Genomic DNA, 16,141 nt, shown 5'->3' on the forward strand with positions numbered 1-16,141 from the left:
AACTGATCTCTGGAGGCAGTCAGCATGGGTCGCCGTCCGGCAACCGTGCTGGCCTGCTTAACTCCAAAGAACGTCGTGAAGCTCGGCTCCAGAGGCGGCACGGTCGGAAAACCCCTATCCGTAAATCCCTCCACCCTCGTGAGGGGAGCGTACGTGGATACCGGAGCCCTCAGTGTCCTGGGGTTCGCCGCCGCCCCCTCCTGGTACTTCCTAATGGGCGGGAAGCGTGGCCAGATCGGGTCACTCCTGACCCTCTGTGCCTGGGAGAACACCCCGGACATGTCATCCGAAAACGTGCTCTCCTGAGCTGGGGGAACGCGGAGATCTCGCCAGGCGGCTGCCTTAGAGATGATCTCCGGGAGTTCCTGGAGAACTCCGCCAATCGACGGCAGAGCCGTGATGGCGGAGAGAGAGACCATTGGTCCGTCTGCCGGACCTACACCGGGACCCCGCTCTGTCTCCTCCGTCCGGAGGAGAGAGAGGATGGGGGAACCACCTGGTGATCCATGAATGGAGGGGGCGTAGTCATCCGACTCGTGCCCTCCACTCGGATCCAAGAAGTCCAGGGCCTCGTCCACAGAGTAAACCTCTGGGACTGCCCAATCATCCTCGACCGCAGCAGCAGCGAGAGCGTCCGCTCTCTGCTGTCTGAGGGCCAGAGGGAGCCGGGCACATAATGAGCATGACACCTGTGGGGAAAGAGCAGCTTTCGCATGCTCTAACCCCAAGCAGGACTCACACTGTGAGTGTTTGTCAAAACTCATTATGTATCCCGCCTCACATGAAAGGCAGTTCCGGACGCAGCCCTGACTTACCTGCCCCATCTCCATCTTTCCACTAGAAACAAAGCTTTTACGTAAGGGAGGAATCTTTGTTTTCTAATGTGCCTGCTACAGTGCTTCTGCTACTACGTGCTGAAGAAAAGTGGGAGCAGATTGACGGGCATACTTCCTATTTATACGGAAGTGAGACCGTAGGTGGGGCCCACGTCATAGGTGGGCGTGGATTAAGTCTGTCAGTGCTGCGCATGCGCAGTGGGATTACCCAATAGCGATAGCCTTAGAGGGCGAAGCCTTATACGAAATAGAACTGATTCCACCACACCGGCATCCTCTTCAATAAAATCCTCCTCTTCTTGAAAGTGCACCGACGACTCACTGTCACTCGATTCTGTCGAAATATCCGAGCCAGAGTCCGACATCAGCCATATAGTTAGTGTATTATTCAAAAAGTGTTCTACTCGTGACGTACCGTGACGTCACTAACCGGCGAAAGCTGTTTTGTTCGGAGTGGTCGTGTAACATCGGAAGAGAGCATGGAAAGTTGTAATAAATCACGATTTATAAATACAGCGGGCATATTGTCATTAATGACAAATGATTTTCCATTTTTAATAGTACTGTATATATTATCGTAATAAGAACAGTATTGCCCTTCATTTCGTAAGCTCTTTAAGATGTTTTTTATAACATTGTTAGAACATTGTGACCTATTCTTAAAACGTTTTCAGCTGGAAGTTTTATTTTGGTTCCCAGAATGTTCTTCTGAAAGGTAGGATAACGTTCTCTAAAAACATTTTAAAAATGTTTTGTGATGACCTTCTTCAAATGTTTTTGATAACATTGTCCGAACTTTATGCCCTACTATTCTTAAAACGTTTTCAGCTGCAAGTGTTTTTGTTGTTCCCAGAATGTTCTTCTGAAAGGTAGGATAACGTTCTCTAAAAACATTCTTAAAATGCTTGGTAATAACCTTTTTTAAATGTTTTTGATAACATTGTTAGAACATTATGCCCTACTATTCTTAAAACGTTTTCAGCTGCAAGTTAGATTTTTTTAATGTTTTTTTTAAAGCTGCGACCAGCAGCTAGTACAAGTCACTGTCGGTGTCACATATACTGGATGGGACCCATAATCAGACTCGGAATCAGCTGGTGAAAGTAACATTTGTTTATTAGAAAAGGGGAGCTGGGAGTGGAGATTGGTTATGGTGGCAGTGGGAAACAGTTGTTCCAGGGTGGAGAGGCCTGGCTGGTCTTGGGAGTGTGGCAGGCCTTGGATTCCTCCTGGGAGAGACACAAACATTTGTGTGAGGCAAAAGCAGGCAAAGTTGTCAAAAAATCTGCTGTCAAAAAGCTAGAGCGGCCCGCAACAAACCATTCACTGCAACAACCCGGCAGGGAATGAGTGCAGGCTGCAGGCTTTCATAGTGTGGCTGATAAGCAGGTTGCAGGTGTGGTTGATTGGAGATTGCTCCCAGCCGTGTAGAGCAGACCATCAGCCAGGGAGGGGGGGAAAGAGATACACAGTAGAAACAAACACATACAAACACTAACAGGGGTTTCAGGGACGGCCAGTGACAGTCGGTCCGTTCTTCTATATGTCTGTTGGTACTCAAATCTAAAGGGTTCAATAACGATTTTTATCCACTATGCATAAACAGCGGACACTGTTTATACGCAGCCCTCACAAACCACACACGGCCAGATAGCTTATCTAACAGTTAGAACCTACATATGAGACACAACCTTTATAGTCAGAAAAAAAGTGTAATTATTTTCTGATATTTTACAAATATGATATTATGAATACTGTGGGCCTACATACCTTAGTGTGATTATAAGTGCATGTGAGTGAATATTGGCATGCAAATTCGTTTGTATACGTCCTATTCATTGTCTCAATGCACTCATACGGCCATTATGCAAATGCCCCAACTCGGCTGCCGGAGGAGAGTACCAACGTTAATCGGCCATACTCCTGGTGACTAAAAGTGGCTTTGGTCATGATAGAAATAAACCTATTTGGTTTTCTAAGTGTTATTCTATCAATAAGACAATAGAGACATGTGCATAAACAACAAAAACACTTGCAGCTAAAAACATTTTATGAATAGTATGGCATAATGTTCGAACAATGTTATCAAAAACATTTGAAGAAGGTTATCAACAAACATTTTAAGAATGATTTTAGAGAACGTTATCCTACCTTTCAGAAGGACATTCTGGGAACCAAAATAAAACGTTGCGCTGAAAACGTTTTAAGAATAGTAGGGCACAATGTTCTAACAATGTTATCAAAAACATTTTAAGAAGGTTATCAAAAACATCTTAGGGAAGTTATCACCAAACATTTAAGAATGTTTTTAGAGAACGTTATCCTACCTTTCAGAAGAACATTCTGGGAACCAAAATAAAACGTCCCGCTGAAAACGTTTTAAGAATAGTAGGGCATAATGTTCTAACAATGTTATCAAAAACATCTTAAGAAGGTTATCACCAAACATTTTAAGAATGTTTTTAGAGAACGTTTTCCTACCTTTCAGAAGAACATTCTGGGAACCAAAATAAAACGTCCCGCTGAAAACGTTTTAAGAATAATACGGCATAATGTTCGAACAATGTTATCAAAAACATCTTAAGAAGGTTATCACCAAACATTTTAAGAATGTTTTTAGAGAACGTTATCCTCCCTTTCAGAAGAACATTCTGGGAACCAAAATAAAACTTCCCGCTGAAAACGTTTTAAGAATAGTAGGGCGCAATGTCCTTACAATGTTATCAAAAAGATCTTAAGGAGGTTATCAAAAACATCTTAAGAAAGTTATCACCAAACATTTAAGAATGTTTTTAGAGAACGTTATCCTACCTTTCAGAAGAACATTCTGGGAACCAAAATAAAACTTCCCGCTGAAAACGTTTTAAGAATAGTAGGGCAATGCATAATGTTCTAACAATGTTATCACAAACATCTTAAGAAGGTTATCACCAAACATTTTAAGAAGGTTTTTAGAGAACGTTATCCTACCTTTCAGAAGAACATTCTGGGAACCAAAATAAAACGTTGCGCTGAAAACATTCCTAGAACAATGAATGTTTTTAGAACCAAAAATGTCTAGCTGGGAACTCACACATGCCACCGCAAACATGCAATATCTGCTTACAGCTTATCATGAATTACGTGCTTGCTTGTTTTTTTCAAAAGGAAAATGTGGTGACATCAGATTTCTTTAAACATCCTTTTCAAACAAATGCAACAACTTCTGCTCAATTCTGTTTGTTGTAAAGCACTTTGGCACAAACCTGGTTTGTTTTTTAAAGCACTCTACAAATAAATCTGATGTTGACGATGACCGTGTTAATATTTCGCATCACAGGAACGTTTTATAAAACAAAGAATAACCTCCTGAAAACCTATAAAAAACGTTCTGTCATCTCAGGCCTCAATAACCTCCTGAAAACATTTTCTGAATGTTGCTATAATATGTTACCCCAACAACGTCCAGAAAACATCCTCAGAATGTTGCAGGCTAAACGTTCCACCTTTGTTAAAATATCACATTAAAGGAACGTTTTATAAAAAACGTTCTGCCATCTCAGGCCTCAATAACATCCTTAAAACATTTTCTGGATGTTGCTTTGAAAATGTTCTTCTTTTGTTATCATGTAACATTGAGGTAATGTTTTATAAAAGAACATCTGTAATGTGTTACCCCAACAACGTCCGAAAAACATCCTCAGAATGTTGCAGGCAAAACGTTCCACCTTTGTTAACACATCAGATTAAAGGAACGTTTTATAAAAAACGTTCTGTCATCTCAGGCCTCAATAACATCCTCAAAACATCCTCTGAATGTTGCAGTTACAACGTTATGTCTTAGTTAACCTTAAACCTTATAGGAACATTATTTAAAATGATAAACATCCTCAAAAGGTTCTTGGAACATTAGATTAAAACGTTTTCTTTAAAACATTATTAGAACCTGTAGGTAACGTTAGCCAAAGTTGTGAGAACGTTCCCTGCTAGCTGGGTTAGATTACTGCTCAGGTGAATGTGCTGTAACTATCAAGCCAGGGTCTGCTTAGCCTTGCATAATACAAAGACTGGAAACAGTCAGACCATATCTGGCTACAAAAACATTGTCTTCTTTTCTTTGACAAGACACATAACTCTTCTTCATTTCTAGTTATTTGACAACAGTACAATTATTCACTCACATTCCTTTGTGGTCCCTTGAGATGAAATGTCTCCTTCTGCTCTGCCTCTTCCTGCATTGCACAGAGCTGACCTTCACTGGCATTTATCTGCTTGTGACGTTTATTTGAAATGACATAATGCCCCTCATCAACAAAATGACTACTCAAGTCTTTTAATGACACTCAGAGCTGGATAAGTGGTCATGAAGGAGCAGGGAAATGAAAGAACTGGCCGCAGGAGAACAGATGAGAGTAATGAGAAAAAGAGAGGACAGATGGCTGATCACAGACAAAAGGAGAGAGATTTGCAGATGTTAAGCAACAGCTGAGAATGTTTCCTTTGATCAAATACATGTGTGTAGAGGAATGTTTTTTTACATTCTGTTAATATAACAATGCCAAACCTTTCTTCTTTTTTATTCTATTATTACATAAATGTTCCCTGAAAACTGATTCTACTTTTTGTGCATCTGTTTTAGACTCTCCCTGCATATTTTGTATAGTTTATGACTGTAGAGAATCAGGTATTTCGTCTGTTTTTCTTTCCCCTTGGACACATCTTTGTGTTCGACCAGTTCTGTGAGCATTTAAAAAACGAAAAATTCTCTGGATTCAACTGAGTTAGAAGTCCTGACTCCTGTACCATATTGACATTTGATTTTTTTGTATTTTGCAGTCAAAACAAGGATGGCAGGCTTGTTGCTTCTCACAGGACTGATAGTCATTGCAGCTTGCTCTCAAACTCTATCTGTAAGTACTCTGCATGTTACATCAGTTTTTCTATGGTTATGTGTATCAGGTGTTTTTTTAAATCTGTGTTATTGTTCAAAAACATTCTGTACAGGTGGTCTACAATGGTCTAATCATCACTTTGAGTACATTTAGAAAGAGATGTTTTAGACACACATGAATTTACTTTATTTTTGTGTAGCCTTTTGAAAGTTGAAGGACTTATTCCAATAAAAGTGATAAATAGAATGGTGTTACTTTTCACACTACAATGTACAAGCTCAATTTCTATTTAAATGCACGTCCTGTTTTTTCCCATTAGGGATAGTTAACCATATCCTGACAATGGTAGATTTGATATCTTTGTGTTTGTCAGGGCGTTCTTGTTATTCTGAACCTGTGAAAAACTTGACTGGCTGTAGGAGTAGCTTAAACATTTTGCAAATGTATGTTTTTGCTTGTTTGCAGGGAGTTAGAGAACAAAATAATACAGCTCACATGACGCTAGAACCAGTAGTCGGTTAGCTTAGCTTAGCCTAAAGATTGGAAACAGCTGGAAACAGCTAGTCCAGCTTCGTCCACATTTCTATTTACATTTCTATTTAAATACTCACCTTGTTATTTTCCAATAGTGATAGTTAACGATATCCTGATAATGCTAGGCAGGGCCGGTTCTGACCAATTTGCTGCCTTAGGCGAGATTTTAGCTGTTTTTTATTTATCCCAATAAATGTAAAGGTGTGTCTTGGAAATATTTGTTTACATAAATTGTGATCAAACCGTTTGAGACCCACTGAGATAACTTAGACTAAAGATAACTATCTAAACACTCAGAGTCCTTTACCTCACTGAGCTGTAGTTATCAAAGCCTCTCAGTCTGACAGGAGAGGACTCGCTCCACCTTCTTGTAGAACATCTTCTTATATCCGTTAGCGCAGCTAGCACCAGATGCTAACAACAATAAGCACCGGTACCGGTGCACTCTCTCTCTCTCTCTCTCGCTTGGATGCCCACTCGCACTTTGGCTGTGAGCTGCGGGCGCCTGATAAGCCAACATCCCCCACTTTCATCACTTACAGCGCCCATCGTACAGGGCAAATTAAACGTGTAACCGGGGTGAAAAGGGTGTTACCTTTACTTAATTATGAATGTTGTTACATCAAGGCCGAAAATTAGGATGAGCGCAAACAGTCAAAAATAGTTTTTTTCTCTCCCAGAGCTACCAGCGCAGCGCCCCCCCAGATCTTGCGCCCTAGGCGACCGCCTATGTCGCCTATGCCAAAAACCGGCCCTGATGCTAGGTGTGATTTCTTTGTGTTTTATTCAGGATGTTCTTGTTATTCTGAACCTGTGAAAAACTTGACTGGTTGTAGGAGTAGCTTAACAATGTTGCAAATGTATTTGCTTGCTTGGAGTTAGAGGACAACATTAATACAGCTCACATGAAGCTAGAACCAGAAGTTGGTTAGCTTAGCTTAGCTTATGGCGCGTTTCCACTACAGCGCGGAGCACGGTTTAAGAGGGCTGTGACGTCAGCGGCCCGTTTTTGGTTGCGTTTCCACTTGGCCTAGTACCGGCCGGCGGGTCCTAATTCACAGTTTTTCTGGCCTCATAAAATCGTGGGTCTAGGGCTAGAGACAACGAGGCTGAGTCGGGCTGAGTATGGAGAGAGAATCGCTGGCAAGGGGGCTACAACTACAACAAGATGGACATATTTGACCGTGATTTAATTGTAATACACGTTTCAAAATGATGCCGAAGTAACAACATACTGATACCGGTTAGTAAAAACCATGAATTAATGCTTTGACAAGTCTGCAGACAGACGGCAGGCGAAAAACCTTTTAAAATGCGTGTTTTCTAAATGGAGATTGGCTAAGCTAACGCAGTATATGCTCCGACCGTCCACAATCACAACAACGGCCTATACAGACATAAATAAAGCAGCGACTGTATTCGCCATGACACAGGCAGTCTGTGGTTTGTACTTGTTTAACTTTTGTCTAGTTTCTGAACATATATGAGGAGCTGTGAGCTCTGAGTGCTAACAGCTAACGGCTGTGTTGTTTTTCTGGGGTTCTCATTGAAGATGACGTCACGGCTCCGCCTACACTGCGTTACTATAGATACTACCCCAGTTCCTAAACTGTAATGGAAATGCGCCATAAAGTGAGCCAGTCCTAACGAGGCCAAGCCATACCGAGCGAGGCCGAGCGAGGCCGTGTAGTGGAAATGCGCCATTAGATTGAAGAGTGGAAAGAGTAGGAAACAGCTAGCCTGCTGTGGACCAAAGTTAACTAAAGTCAATTCGTCATTCAGGTCTACACATTGTCTGGAGTTTCGCTTTCACACATGTAGTTTGTGAGTAGGGTTGGGAACCGAAACTCGGTTCCAGATGAGAACCGATAAGAAAATGCCGGGTACCGGGTACCCATACAAAATACACAATTTTGGTTCTGCTTAACGGTTCCTAAACGCGGTAGACCCTGTATTCCACCGGGTCCGTCTGCGCCGCGGGTCCGTCTGCGCCGCGGTGACCCGGTGGAATACAGCCAGGGTAAGGGCGGACTGGCCATCTGTGTGTTCTGGAGAATCACAGAATGGCCGGTCGTCAGCGGGCCGTTGACGGCTCGGTACGCTGACGGCCAGCACCGCCCTTAATTTTTTTAAACGGCATCATGTAAGTTGCGGCGACAGAGGTCCACAGTTTCCCCGCAGCGAGGCTCCCCCCGCCCTCCCGTAGAGAGTTCACGAGCTCAGTCGCTTCATAACACCAAAGATGGATCGCGGTAAACGCTCTAAAGTGAGGCTCCACTACACTAAAAAAGAAAAAGACAAGGCACAGTGTAATGCCTGTTAATAGCTTGCCACAGGCATAGCTCAGTTAAAATAAAGCAAAGCTATTGTGCAATACATTTGTATTGCATGTATATTCTTTATTTGTAAAAATGTCAGTTAAAGCTTAAAAGAATAAAGATATTTTTGTTATCTAAACGTTTGACCTCTTTCTTTTACAATTTTGGAATCGAAACGGGGAATCGATAAGAACCGGAATCGATAAGCAGAACCGGAATCGGAATCGATACATTTCAAACGATACCCATCCCTATTTGTGAGGGACACTTCTGAAGCAATTGGAAACAGGACTCAGAGAGACACGAGGAGAGCTGGAGCTTTGATGGCAAACACTGACGGTTTATTTGGAGCTTCGGCCGGAGAATTCAACAGACACAGGTTGAGATGCTAAATCAATTCTGAAGAATTCTTCTGTAGTTCGAGGTTTTAACTAGTTCGGAGTGTAATAATCAACATTCTTTATCAGCGAGACTAAACAAATATGGGCCCTGAATCTAACTAGAGCTGTCGTCTATAGAAAATAATGTGCGCCAGGGAACCTACGTTCCAGAAAAGTAGGGCCTCTAGATGTCCCTGAACAATAAACTATCTCATGTCAGCTTGTGCTCGGTCATAAGCTGGCAACAACAATGCGCCCAAGCTGCCCCTCCTTAAGAGAGATAGCAGCAATACCCAAGGCTGTAGACCTATGCAATGGGAAAAGAGACAGTGAAAGGAGAAAATTATGAACTGTTTCAAAGGTTGAATACCTAAGCAAATTATTCCCTAACATAGTTCACAACATTAAATTGTCTGTAGCACAAGCCTTCTGCTTTCCTGGAAACACGGTCTTTGGTTTAGAATACAGTAGGAGTACGGATAAAGTGTATAGGAAGCATCCTTTGGTCGTAAGCACCCTAGTCCCTAGTACTTTAATTTCTCTAAAGACTGCGACTTCTGGTCTTATATACCGAAGTTACGGAATCTTGCCAACTTAGATATTTTCGTTGCCGTCTTCATATTTATGACCCTTCTTTTTCACGCTCAGATGTTTGTTTTCTTCTATTTCTTCTTGGTGACTGCCATGGTAGAAATATCATCACCAACATTTTCTCCATTTAATGGGCTCAAACGGACATCACACAGTATTTATACTATAAAGATGGTATTAAAAAAAGGTCTGTTTGATGTCAGGTCCAAATGATTCGGACATTTGTGTTTTAACAAACATCTTCTCTGTGTAATATCTTCATAATTTCAGGGTTGTAGTGCATATGGGAAAAGGTCTCAAATCTGCCAGCCGAGCAGCTCTTAAACTCACAAATAAACAAGTTATTTTGTCGTCACTGAAAGTCACTGCTACCAACAAAGACTCTGACGCATAATGTTAACACTTTGGTTTTCGTACAGACTTAAATAATTTACATTATTGAAAGGATAGTTGTTTGGCTAACTAAGCTAACTAACTGCCACTGTAACCTTTTTTTTAATGGCAAGATTTAAGTGTGACGTCAATCGTTTCAAGAAATAATAATATTTCCCAAAATGTACCAACATTTTTGAAAGTCTATGTTCTAGGGTTAGACCTTATAGGTTTGGGTAAGAGTGCTGGGGTTCACTTTAGTGTTATTAACATTAAATACTTGCTGCTCTGAGGGTAATATATATATACATGTACAGCTTTTATTATATGCTGATTGATAGCTTATAACAGCTGACTTGCTGTATATCCAAATTCGATTTTTAACAAGTGAAGATATCCAACTTTCAACAAAAAAACAACAACAGTATTTTACAGATCAAATAATGGTTACTTGATTTAAAGTGGACCTATCATGCTATATTTGAACAATATATTGTAGGGCCATACCTATATAAAGTATATAAATATAGTTTTTTTTTCAAAATACCAAACAGATCCTGCATTTTAGCCATGCCTCATTTCGCTCCATTTACTCTTTCCAGCCCTGTTTTTGCAGGGGGCTGATTCTGTGAGCTGCAGCTGACCACGACCCCCTGCAGGAGAAGGGAGCGTGCTCTGATCAGCTGCTGGGCTGTCAGAAGAGGGGGAGAAAAAGAGATCTCCGTCCTCCGTGTTTTATTATATAATTATATAGAGTCGTTATTCATTTGTTTTAAAGCTCAATAAATAACAAAGAAGACCTTTGACCGGCACTTTTCTAATTTTGTCCGGAAGATTTAAACTTTAACGGACATCTTGGCCGGCGAAAAAAAACCTAACTGAAACTCTGCCGCACTGTCCCCTCGTTCCTTGGAAGAGGCGGAGAGGTGGGTCTTTGTCATCTGCTGGTGGACTAACCGGAGAGAATTACAGTGCTTGCCTCGACGGGGAGGGATTGCATTGAATTACAGCAGCAGGAGCAAACGCTTGCCTCGGGGAGGGAGAAAAAGAGCCACAGCGGAGAATAAACAGAAGGGCAACCATGGCAACCATGCGCGGGAAGTCTTCTTTGCTGCTTTTGTGGCAGACTACAGCGCCACTTACAGGCCTGGCATATGTACTACAGCAGGGCTATTCAATTAGTTTGGAATGGGGGCCGGTTGATGAAAATGATCCAAAGCAAGGGGCCGGGAAAAAGATGGCTTGAAATATGAGCAATCATATTAAGAGCTTCAGATACAGTAAATACTACAACAGCATAGTGGAGTGCATATATTGTGTTTAATTAAATCAAACAACATAGCCCCAAGGCCTTTATAGATCTAAATGGCAAGTTCAGAACTCAGTAGGCCTACATGTGAAGCTAATTGAACCATCAACATCATTTCATTTGATTTAATTTAGGTGAAATGATCTAATCATTCACGCAGAGATGCAATCAATGACAGGAGTTGTCACTACAGTATAGTAGGTGGGTTCGAAACCCGAGCCCGTCGAAGTTTTCAGGCATTGTCTACCCCTCTACTGTATCTCTCAATGTAGCACCCTCTCTGGAATAAAGGTACTCTGGCACAAAAAAAAAAAAAAAAAAATCTTAAAAAAAAAAAAATTGATTACTTTTTAACATTATACTCAAAGGGCCAGTAAATATCACCCCGGGGCCGGATTTGGCCCGCGGGCCGCCAATTGAATAGCCCTGTACTACAGCGTCTCCAGCGTTTTCGAGCGGCAATGGCCGGCCGTGGCCCAACCCCACATTCCCCTGATAGGTGGAGAGTTGGCCCAATAGCCGTAGCGCCACCGTCCTGACGTCAGTGATGTCAATGTTCAAATCTGGATCAGTTTTTATCAGATCCGTTGCAGCCCCGTTTTTAGAGATTTGGGTATGGAGGAAAATAGAGAGGGTTGTGTTTTCTGACACTTGGTGAGTTCCCTGGAACACCGGGGACACATATTCATGTATAAAAGACGTACAAAAGTGCATTTTGCATGATAGGTCCCCTTTAAACAAACAGAAAGTAGAAAAAGTTATGTTTCACTCTTTGACTTATAAGTATTTTATCTAAGAGTTAGGCAATGAATATTGAAGACCTTCACAAATGAAGCGATACAAATGTGTGTGTAGGCGTCAGACAGTTGCCGTGAGGAGGTGGCTCGTCTGCGGGAACAAGAGAAGCTTCTGAAGGGCCAGCTTCAGAAACAGGAAACCCTCCTACACCGACTGCAACTGCCGAACCAGCCTGGCAAAGAGGACAAAGCCAGACCGGACCAAAGCCTGGACACCGAGTACACAGGTCAGGGCCACAGCATCAGGACTGGAAAACATAATTTGATAGATTAAATGATCTGGTTTCAGGTCTCACATTGCAGCAACAGGACTCACTTGATGTAACAAAAACTGAGTGCATATTTCTGTTTTTCTGTGTGCGTGTCAGACTGCTCCCAGCTCTTTAGTTCTGGCTGCAAATCCAGTGGTTTCTACTCCATCAAACCCCATGGCAGCCCTTTCCCGTTCAGAGTCTACTGTGATATGAGTGATGGAGGAGGTTGGACCGTCATTCAGCGACGGATCAATGGAACAGAGAGTTTTAACAGGTGTGTCTGAAACCTGTTAGTCTACAATAATGAAATCACAGGAAAGTATATCTATCTATGTATCTATATGTCGATATATCTGTCTATCAGATCGTGGGCAGAGTATAAGGATGGTTTTGGAGACAAGGATGCAGAGTTTTGGCTCGGAAATGATAACCTGCATTACATTACCACACAAGGTAAATTAAACTTCTTAAAAGCATTAAGATTTTTGAAGATTGAAGGCAAAAACAATGAAAAGAATCATTAGTGTTGTGCAGATGGGATATGTTTTTTTTTTATAATCGTTTGTCTGTTACAGGAAATTATTCACTGAGGATTAACCTGGGAGACTTTGATGGTAACCAGCGCTATGCAGAGTACAAGAACTTCCAAGTGGCCAATGAAAAGGTGTTGATTGAACACTAAATGTAATAATAATCCAAATAATTTTGGAAAAAGTGAATTGTTTGGATGTACACTTGTTTCGGAACTTAAGTTACAAACATAATCGAAGTATATTGCGTTTGTGATGTAAGCTAACGTGAGTCTAAAGTGTTTTTTCCTAAAATGTCAATTATTATTTTTTATTCGCGAGTGGTCCAGCTATCTTCATATCTGTCTCTTTCTGCAGGATCACTATCGACTTGCCTTTGGGTCCTATGTAGGTACAGCTGGAGATGCTTTATCTGGAAGTTATCAGGTAGGTGCGTCAGAGTGGGCCAGTCACCAGGGCATCAAATTCAGCACCCACGACCAGGACAACGATAACTACAAAGGAAACTGCGCACAGGAAGACAATGGAGGCTGGTGGTTCAACAAGTACGGGATTAATGATATGATATACATATGAACCAAGCAAAGCAAATGTTTATATGCCTCATATTGCTATCGCAGGTTTCAATTTTAGTTTATGAATTAACGTGTAAGACACGCCAGAAAGGAAGAAAGAAATACTTCTGTGTAAATACCAATGCTTCTTTACGGGATTTCGCCCCATTATCTGTTTCAAATGTTTTTATTAAGAAGCATACATATATACAGCCATAGTACATATTTCTGTGCGGTGGATTTCAGCCCATTATCAACCATGGAAACACATGGAAACATAGGCTGTTGAATCTAAATTGCTACCAAGCCAGACATCTAATCTTTGAAATATAGATGTTGGGCTAATGTGGGCTTATGCGATTGGTTACCTGTTTCGAAGTACAACAGATAGCTGGAATCAAGTTACAAAAAAATTCCAAACTTAACATCTAGTCCAACTTGCTCGGTTACTTTTCTCCAAAGAAGGTCCTTTTTTGTACCGTCTGTATAATATGAGGCATCATGTATTACTCCATTTCTGATTCAACAACGTCCAGGAAATCAGAAAGATCTCAACGGTCATAGGCGTACCGTGTGTGCGACACAAAGAATTGCAAATGTACTTAGTTTGTGTCAGAGTGTGAAAATGCACATTTTTCAATTTACACAAATTCATATAATTTGCATTGGCACGTAATGACAGAGCGCAAGGACCTCACTTTACGCTTGATGTTAAAACACCATAACAGTCATTCAATATTTTTTTTAATATATTTCCTCTGCATTTATCAATCCCTAGGTGTCACTCAGCCCATCTTAATGGAATGTACTACCCCAACGGGCACTACAGTGCTTTGACAGACAACGGTGTAGTTTGGTACACTTGGAGAGGATGGTGGTACTCCCTGAAGACAAGCTCCATGAAACTGAGACCCATGGACTTCAAAATGGATCCCATTGACGACCCCAATGCTGTACATCACAGACCAACTTCCTAAATAAGACATGTGGAGATATAAAGTCTACATGGCTTGATTATTTTTGGAGCTAAGCAAACCTCTCAAATCCGTTTGGACTTGTTCGCACACTAAGCACTTAACAATCCCACTGACACCTTTAACAAATATGCTTCCTGGTTTATCTGGATGGAGTAGAGTAGCTGTAACTAAAAGAGTAAATGTAGCCAAGATGAACCACAGATTCAATTACACAAATGTCTGAAATGGTTTAAATGAAACATTGTGCTAACAATATTATAACATCTTTATAGACAATAGTAGCTCATATGACGACATACTTGTAAGATGACTTGTGAAACCGTGTGCCTGTTTTAGAGACATGAATGTTGTAAGGGGGAAGTAACTTGCACACACAGCTGTCTGTTTTGCAGGATAAAAGGGAAATTGAGGCCGAATGATTGGACTGAAGGCAAGTGAAAGCAGCCATTATCATGTCATTGAAAAAGGCTGTAACAAGAACTTAAGTGTTCTCTTCATACAGCATTATATGATAATAAGAGCAGCAGAGCCCAGTACTGGGAATTGGCCCAAATGTTATGATACATAAGTTGTTCACACAAACAGTTGAATAAAAAGAATGCTATTATGAAAGCAAAGAACGGTAGACATAACGTATTGTTATTTTTCACGATGTTACAGGTAAAGCTATCTTTTAGAATTGCAATATACATTGTGCTTGTTATCACACAATGTTGATTGTGAACATACATCCAGCTATATCCATGCCATTTGCATTTTTACCATATTTCACATAATAAAACCAAGAAACACATCGTTTTGTCCAGTGAATTATCGCAAATGCTTGCATGAGCACCTTGAAGAATTGACATAAGGTTAATATAACAATGTCAAGAATAACTATTACTCACCATTAATCATAATGTTTTGTGTACTTTATGTATTGCATATCATGTGTTACCATTTAGGAAAGCTGAAATGGAGACTGGATAAAATGCTCAAATTATTTAGGATTTGGGGAGAACAAAATCTTCTTAATGAAAATAAAAGCCTAATTTTAGCATAAACAATTTGTTGGGCTGATTTATGCCACAATGACAATTCCTGTCTAAAAAAAAGGGTTAAGAATATGTTAATGGTCTTTTGATATCTTTCAATTGTGTAGAAAGCAAAGTCATGCATGTCAATTTGTTGACATAATAATTGTATGACTTATTGCTTAATCCATTCATTCATTTGATTATAAAACAATAGAATAGTATTGCGGTAGTATTCTCTTGGCAGTTAAAGGTGGGGTAAGTAAGTTTGAGAAACCGGCTCGAGATACACTTTTTGTTATATTCCATGGAATGCTCTTAACATCCCGATAGCAATGAATATCTTAAGTGCTTTGACAAAAAATCCATAAAAAAATGTCATCTGTGGAAAAAGCACGATCATTTTAGCCGGGCCGGCTAAAACAACTGGATGGCCTACCTGCCTGTCAGCCTTCCATCTGTGCACAAATTTATCTCGTGCCCTCATTGGTCATGTGCGCGTTCGTGTGTGTTGGAGGAGGGGCTCTGTAAGGAAGTGGCAGATTTTTTCCGGCTGTGTTTCACAAATTCTAGCGCACTCGAGCTGGTTTCTCCAAAATTACCTACCCCACCAAACAGTTTATTTATTTTTCATATGAATCCTTTTTCTGGCCTTTAAATTATGTGTAAATTAGGTAATACTTCAAAGGGCCTTTGCCAATATTTGTATCTTTAATTTTTTCATTGTTTTACAAAATAGAGATAGGTAAAAAAAGTAATGTTTTATAGATGTCCAGAGAATTACTGCTCAATATGTGTGAAA

The 16,141-nt window shown here is 40.8% G+C and overlaps 1 protein-coding gene across 1 annotated transcript; it reads left to right on the top strand.

The window, feature by feature from the left end:
• Positions 1-5,627: 5,627 nt before the first annotated feature.
• Positions 5,628-15,159, top strand: fgl1 (fibrinogen-like 1). Its single transcript, XM_034121371.1, has 7 exons — positions 5,628-5,725; positions 12,067-12,235; positions 12,377-12,536; positions 12,627-12,715; positions 12,838-12,926; positions 13,150-13,337; positions 14,125-15,159. Exons 1-7 carry the CDS (start codon positions 5,663-5,665, stop codon positions 14,321-14,323), a joined length of 957 nt encoding a protein of 318 aa, XP_033977262.1. The 5' UTR covers positions 5,628-5,662; the 3' UTR covers positions 14,324-15,159.
• Positions 15,160-16,141: the final 982 nt, after the last annotated feature.

This window comes from Trematomus bernacchii, unplaced genomic scaffold, assembly GCF_902827165.1.
Source record: "Trematomus bernacchii unplaced genomic scaffold, fTreBer1.1, whole genome shotgun sequence".
Taxonomy (NCBI): domain Eukaryota; kingdom Metazoa; phylum Chordata; class Actinopteri; order Perciformes; family Nototheniidae; genus Trematomus; species Trematomus bernacchii.

Excerpts from the sequence above, each read along its gene's own strand:
- fgl1 (XM_034121371.1), top strand. The coding sequence starts at position 5,663 with ATGGCAGGCTTGTTGCTTCTCACAGGACTGATAGTCATTGCAGCTTGC. Across the intron at positions 12,537-12,626 it reads GGAACAGAGAGTTTTAACAG|ATCGTGGGCAGAGTATAAGG; the intron begins GTGTGTCTGAAA and ends TCTGTCTATCAG. Across the intron at positions 12,716-12,837 it reads GCATTACATTACCACACAAG|GAAATTATTCACTGAGGATT; the intron begins GTAAATTAAACT and ends TGTCTGTTACAG.